This window comes from Elaeis guineensis, chromosome 14, assembly GCF_000442705.2.
Source record: "Elaeis guineensis isolate ETL-2024a chromosome 14, EG11, whole genome shotgun sequence".
Taxonomy (NCBI): Eukaryota; Viridiplantae; Streptophyta; class Magnoliopsida; order Arecales; family Arecaceae; genus Elaeis; species Elaeis guineensis.
This window is the reverse complement of record NC_026006.2, coordinates 41,494,122-41,501,417: the sequence shown is the minus strand read 5'-3', so window position 1 is coordinate 41,501,417 and position 7,296 is coordinate 41,494,122. Positions and strand designations below refer to the sequence as shown.

The following is a 7,296-nucleotide window of genomic DNA, read 5'->3' as shown; positions in this document are numbered from 1 at the left end:
GCTATCCAATGATGTACATGGTTCTTTATGGTGCCAAATATATATCATAAAAAATTCAGACTCATGGGATTAAACCTTTATAATATGCAACTGTTTGTCTTGTGCTTAGCCAAAATAGATGGGCCAAGAGTCGACAAACTTCTATTATTAAAAATATTGAAATATTTTACTTTATAAATTATAAAATAATATATTTTCTAATGCAATATCAACTGCCTCCTCATATATTGTTGCAACGAATATTTTCTCACAAAAGGCATCTACCATGGACTCGCGTATCCTGTACCTCGGTACCAGAGCTAGGCTGGTCCTTTGGCAAGGTCAGACCCAAAACAGTACTCAAGCCCACCTTGTCCTCTGTCATGGAATCCCGTTCAAAGCATTGGATGAGGACTCCCAAAGCGTATGTCACCATTCGCAAGCCTAGGTTTTCCCCTGGGCACCCCCTCCTTCCTGCTCCAAATGGCACGAATCTAAGTCCATTTCCCCCTCCACCATCCTCGATAAACCTCTCCGGCTTGAACGCCAAGGGGTCGTCCCACAGCTCGGGGTCCCTGTGGATGCGCCACTCATTGATAAAAACCATAGTTCCCCGTGGCACATGGTAGGCTTGGATGGTGCAGTCCTCAGATGGCATGCGGGGAGGAAAGCCGCACTTCGACAGGGGAGGTAGGGAAGCTTAGGGAGGTCCGACTCCTCAAAAATCCGGCTTGGCTCTAAATTGGCTTCATGCTGTGAACTTGCCTTCTTCATTATTTCTCAATGGCATAGTAAAATACTATTAGAAATAAGGATTTTACTGACAGACTTTTCTAACGGATATGATCCGTCAAAAATTTTTGATGGATCACCGATATATTTTTGTCACAAAAAAAGCAACAAAACATAAATGATATGCCTCAAAATTTCTGATAAATTTTTGATGAATTATTTATCAGAAACAACTCTGTCAGAAATCCATCAAATTTTTTTTACAAAAAGTTTTAAAAAAATATAAAGAAATTTTATGATCGATTTTGTGATAAATTATTTATCAGTAATATTTCTGATGGAAACTTTCATCAAAAACATAATTTTAATAATTTTTAATTTATTAAAATAATTATTTTTGATGGAAAAATGATCAGAAATATTTTAATAAATAGAAGTAGAGTTTATGAATAATCGGTCAGAAATTGATATTACAAGTTTGAAAATAAAATTCAAGATATGTTTTTTAATTTATAAAAAATAGATGGGAAGATTCCAACCCAACATCATTTGATAAGATACCAACTATTTAACCACCCAGATCCAACCTAAAGGCATTATATTTTTGGTTGACAAATTACATATACATTTTAAAGCACTATTTATAATCTTAATATGGAAACTTTGTTTAATTCCTGCTCTTTCGAGCAAAATTCTTTTCCTTATTGCCACCATGCTTCGTATTCTTCATCGCCCCAAAACCCTATCCAATGTCTCGGGTCTCCTATTCGGCCGCTCCAAGCTTCCCCACCATCCAAGCTTTGCTATTTCGCCACCCCAAGCCTCCATCCAACTCCTGAACACTGAGAAAATAGAGGAAAATCGAGAGAAAATAAAGGCCCTTTCCTGTTCATCTGCTCCAATCCTCTAGAAATTTTGAAAAGTAAAATATTTTTCTTCTTTTCATTTTTTTCACTACTATAGGACAGGGCTATGGTAGTGATTCAGAACTGCTGCCGTAGCCCAAAAAATTGTTGCCTTAGCTTACAGCAGCGATTTTATAACCGCTGCCACTGTCGCCGTCATTGTAGGTTTATAGTAGTGGTCGTTGCAGTAGTTACTACAACCGCTGCCATACAGGATCATATAACTGCTGCTAAAATCGGATCTATCGTAGTGGTATATAGTAGCAGTTGGTAAACTGCTACTATAGCATCTATAGTAGCGGTTTCTAAACTACTGTTATAGCTTCTATAGCAGCAGTTTATGAATCGCTACTATAGCTTCTCTAGCAGTGGTTAGAAAATTGCTACTATATCTTCTATAGTAGCAGTTTTGTAACCGTTACTATAAATTATGACAGCAGTTATTGAATCGCTATCATAGATTATGACAGTGGTTGGTACAGATGTATGACAGCGATTGATACGAATACGACAGCGATTGCGCAATCACAGTCATAGACTGTTGGATAACAAAAAATATATAAATTTATCATTTTTTTGCTTTTTTTATCTCATAAATGCAATTCAATATATAATTACTTAAATTAAGACTTGAAAGAATCAAAAATTTTATATAAAACTTAATAATAATATAGAAATATATCTCAAATACTAAAATTTTATTACTGATCAAATTGTATTACAATATTTTTCAAATAAAAATAAAATACATCAAAAATCTGTTAAATTTAAATCCTCCTCTCCAAGCATCTCGTCATCATCGGAAGGGGCTGGAGCAGGAGCTGGAGGGGCTGAAGATGAAACACTGACCAACATATTCTGAATGCTTGAAAAATTAGCTCTAAGATGAGCGGAGAGCTGTGTCACCATAGCGGACATGACGCTTTGTAGCTGAGATGCACGCTTCTTAGCCTATGATGCATGCTCCTGAGCTTGAGCTGCCTACGCCAAGGCCTCATCAAGCTGCTCCCGACTGACGACCCCAGAAGTGTGTGAGGAGATGCTTGCCTTAGACCAGTAACTCATCGGTATATATCCAAGCTTGCAATGAATCCTCCCAGAGTGCTTAGATCCCAAAATCTGAGACAGATGGTCATGGAGGCCAGAGGTGTCTGGGCCCTCGCTCGCAAGCACATCTAACTGCTCTTGTAATTACAAATTTAAATAAAATTTTATAAGAAATGCTATAATACTAATTATACTAATCATACTCTAGTTATTACTTACAAAAATTCTCTTGATCATGACGTTCATCAGCCTGCCCTTTTTGTCCGTATGACTGGATTGGAAGATGGTGCTATGGGTAGATATCACTCTCTCTCTCGTCAGCTATAACAATCAATCAACTTGTTAGAAACATGTAAAAAAATAATAATTCAATAACTCATAAACTAAGGGTCAAAATTCATTACCTTTCTATGTACACGACTGGCCATAGATTCAAGGTCGAGAGTGTGCGTGTACTCCTAAGCAGCCCGATTCTCTCAGTTTTGATGGGAGGTAGTCTAAAAAGTATTTAAATCACATAAATTAAAATCAAATATAATTATCAATGTAATGAAAAATTCATAAGTTACAAAATAAATCTAAAACTCTTGGCTCCTCCAATGCTTGACCATCCCCTCCTATTGACTCGGGGGACAATCCTGGATCCAAAGATCAAGCTCCTCCTTAGTGTCCTTACGGTGCTCTAACCACCCTCTGTGGAGCTTGACCTTGTAGTTCCAGTACAACTCTCTAATCTTTTGCAGTCGGGCATCTCAGGCCCTCATGATCTAAAAAGTCATACCTCCTCTGTACAAAGTTATCAGAAGTCACTTACAAAATTATTCTAATCAAATATAGTTTAAACATGTCACATGCATATATATAATTAAGATATACTTATCCAAATCTCCTCCCACACCTGATCCTTAATACCAATGTTCATCAATTGCCAGTCTACGAGTAGTACGGAAATGATGTCGGACCGCCTCACAAGCACTTCAAAAAAGGAATGCATCTCCCATGCGGTCTTCCTACTCGCCTCTCCTCCTAATAATACTCCATCATGACTTGTTGTTGGCGGTTTCACACATGCAGCATGCATGTGGGACCGTAAAATATCCTACTAGATGATGCACCTGTAATAAGAATACATTACGAATATATAGAGGTGTGCAATAACTATATAAAAAATAAATAAATAAATAATTGACTATGAAAATCTACTCTCATTGGGATTGTGCGACGTAGATGCCAGTGGAGCCTCATCGATAGGTGGAGTATGTGTCGGAGACATGGCTACCAGTGGAGGCTCAGATGCCGGTGGTGCCTGCGAAGCTAAAGCCGATGCGGAGATAGATGGAGTATGCTCTGACAGTGGCTCAGATGTGGAGCTCCGCATAGCTCACCGAGGGGTGGGGGTGAAAGCTAGATGGCATTTCGATGCCATCATGACCTACAACGTTAATGAACATTAACCAATAGAACATGTTGTTGAACAATAAAGTAAAAGGGAGGCCCAGATTCACTAATTAATCATGCATTGCAATGTTACTTTCGGTATTCGCTACAAGTAAACCAAATTGGCTACGAATGGTTGCTTGTTAAATAGCCGCAAGCCATCCAAGATCACCTTGTCATTCGGAATTGTTAAAATATTTACAGAAGAAGAAAAAAATAAGAGAAAAATATTACTAAAATTATGCTAAGAATTAACCATTTTTCATTTGAAATCATCATTGCCTCTTTATAAAAAAAAGAAAAAAAAATAATTTTCATAAAGTGGCATGGTCCAGAACCCATCGGTATGGTTTAGAATCCGCTGGTATAGCCTTAAACCCGATGGCCTAGAATCTGCCGGCATGGTCCAAAACCCGCCAGTCTGGCCCATAACCCGTCGATACGGCCCAAAACCCACCCCTGTTGGCATGGCCCAGAACCCACCGGCTCGGTCCAAAACCAGATGATCCAGAACCTGTCGACATGGTCTAGAACCTACTGGCACAGTCCAGAATCCAATGGCTCAAAACCCGACGGCATGACCCATAGCCACCAACAAGGCCCAGAACCCATCGACGGTGATTTTTTTAAAATATTATTATGTCATAATTATTACTAAATATTATTATGTCATAATTATAAAAATAATATAACATGAAATAAAAAAAATAAAAGTCATACTTGCAGCTGCGGGGAGGGGGATCGTCAACATGGCACTAGAGGAAGGTGGGTGACGGCAGGGCACGGTGCAGGGCCAAAGGGGGTTGGGGTCAAAGGTGGCCGGGGCTGAGGGAGGCAGGGTCTAGGAGAGGGAGGCGAGGTCGAGGGAGAAGAGGGAGGTGGGGCCGGGGAAGGTCGGGGCTGAGGGAGGTGGGGCCAGGGGAAGAGGGAGGCGGGGCCGAGGGAGGTCGGGGAAGTGGGAGGCAAGGCATGGGATCGAGGGAGATCGGGAAAGAGGGAGCTGACGATGGTGCTAGAGGGAGGGGGTGGCGGTGGGGGGGGCGATGGTGGAGAGAGTAGGGCTCGAGTAGAGAGGAGGAAAATCAAAATGCCGATGCGAAATGAAGAAGAAGGGGTGGGACTGGGAAAAAGACCTAACCTATGACAGTAATTTCAAAAACCACTGCCATATGCCACTTATTACAGTGGTTATGCATAACGGCTTCTATATGTCGCTTATGGCAGTGGTTATGCATAATTGCTACAATAGATACATATGGCAGCAGTTATGAATAACCGTTGCCATAGGTAGAATATAAATTTTATATTTTTTTCTGAATATGATATAATTTTAAAATTTAAAATTTAACTTCATTGTTTATTATCTAAGTAATTATTGTTAGAGTATCGTCACAAAAGACTGTCTCGATTTGATAGCCCTAACTATGTCAATCAATAAAATTTGATTTCGACGATCACGAATGATCGTATGATAATCTAATAGATAGAGACTATCGATAGATCCAAAAATTAACAACGATGATCTCAATGATGTTTGTAGCATACTATTAAAATTTCACTTCAATTGGATATTATTATCATGGTCAATTTAGCACGGGATGATTTTGATCGTTAAATGAAAAATGAATGATTAAAGGCCAAACAGCATCCAATTATGAGATAATTTTTTAGATAAATGATCTTTATTATTATTTTAATTATTTATACGGTGATGATCATAAAATTCAAACCGTATATATATGAACGATCCAAAATTATATTTCTTCATATTCATTTTTAAAGTCTTTAAGTAATTATGCTTGTACTTTTGTAAGATCTGTTTAACATAGATGGTTTATGTAGGCACGATTTGAATTTTATGATCATCACTATATAAATAATTAAAATAATAGTAAAGATCATTTATCTAAAAAATTATCTTATAATTGAATATCGTTTGACCTTTTCATCACTCATTTTTTATTTAATGATCGAAATCATTTCGTACTAAATTGACCATGATAATGATATCCGATTGAAGTAAAATTTTGATAATGTATAAAAATATCATTGAGATCATTATTGTAAGTTCTTGGATTCATCGGTAATCTCTATCTGTCAGATTATTATGTGGCCATTCATGACTGTTGAAATCAAATTTTATTGATCGACATAGTTAGGGCTATCGGATCGAGATGATCTTTTGTGACCATACTCTAGTGATAATTATTTTGATAATGAACGGTGAAGATGGACTTTAAATTTTAAAATTATATCATATTCAAAAAAAATATAAAAAAATATTTATATTCAGTCTATATAGCAGCGGTTGCACGAAACCGCAGCTTATACATTTTTAGCTGTAGTTATGTAATTGTTGCCATATTTGTTATAGCAGTGGTTATTATTAACCTTGCCATAGGTTTGACCTATATCAGTGGTTACATCTATCCACTACCGTAGGTCGTAGATATGGCAGTGATTATTATAACTGCTGTCATATGTCGAACCTATCTACATCTCCAACCTATGGCCGTAGTTAGTCAATCGTTGCAATATCTAGAATCTATTGCAGCGGTTATTTGTAACCACTGCCATAGGTCGGGACTATGGCTGAGGTTATGTTTAACTGCTACCATAGGTTCGACCTATGGTAGCGGTTATTACAACCACCGCCATATGTCCAACATATGGCAGCGATTATGAATAACCACTGCTATACTTGATATGGCAGCGGTTTTTGAACTACTTCTATAGTAAGTGCTGCCATAGGCTTGTTCTATAATAGTATTTTTCTTTTCATTCATTCTCTTTTTTGGAGATCTAAGGAGAAGGAGATCACCTGAGAGAGAGAGCATAGGGGTTTCACATGGTGCCGGTTGGGGTTTGTGAGAGTTATGGCAGTTTGAGTTGGTCCTCGAGAGCTTAATCTTGGTGGAAGAGATCTAAGGGGAAGGTGCGATCTGTGGTAGTTTGAGTTGGCTCCATGAGAGCTTAAGCTTGGAGATTTGAGGGGAAGGAGAACACCTAAGAGAGGGCGAAGGGGTTTCTTAGGTTTGGTTGAGGTTTGTGCATCTTATGAGGGAGAGGAGAGGAGATGAGGATTGTGAGGGAGAGCCCCACCTTGACCTACGTTCGATTCAAGGTTGGGAGCATGGAGTTAGCCAACCACCACACCTTCGGCCCCGACCCGTTCGTGATCAAGGGGAAGAAGAAG

The 7,296-nt window shown here is 38.6% G+C and overlaps 1 protein-coding gene across 1 annotated transcript; it reads right to left on the bottom strand.

The window, feature by feature from the left end:
- Positions 1-247: 247 nt before the first annotated feature.
- Positions 248-637, bottom strand: LOC140853601 ((+)-piperitol/(+)-sesamin synthase CYP81Q2-like). The gene has a single exon (XM_073248260.1). It carries the CDS (start codon positions 635-637, stop codon positions 248-250), a length of 390 nt encoding a protein of 129 aa, XP_073104361.1.
- Positions 638-7,296: the final 6,659 nt, after the last annotated feature.

Excerpts from the sequence above, each read along its gene's own strand:
- LOC140853601 (XM_073248260.1), bottom strand. The coding sequence starts at position 637 with ATGCCATCTGAGGACTGCACCATCCAAGCCTACCATGTGCCACGGGGA.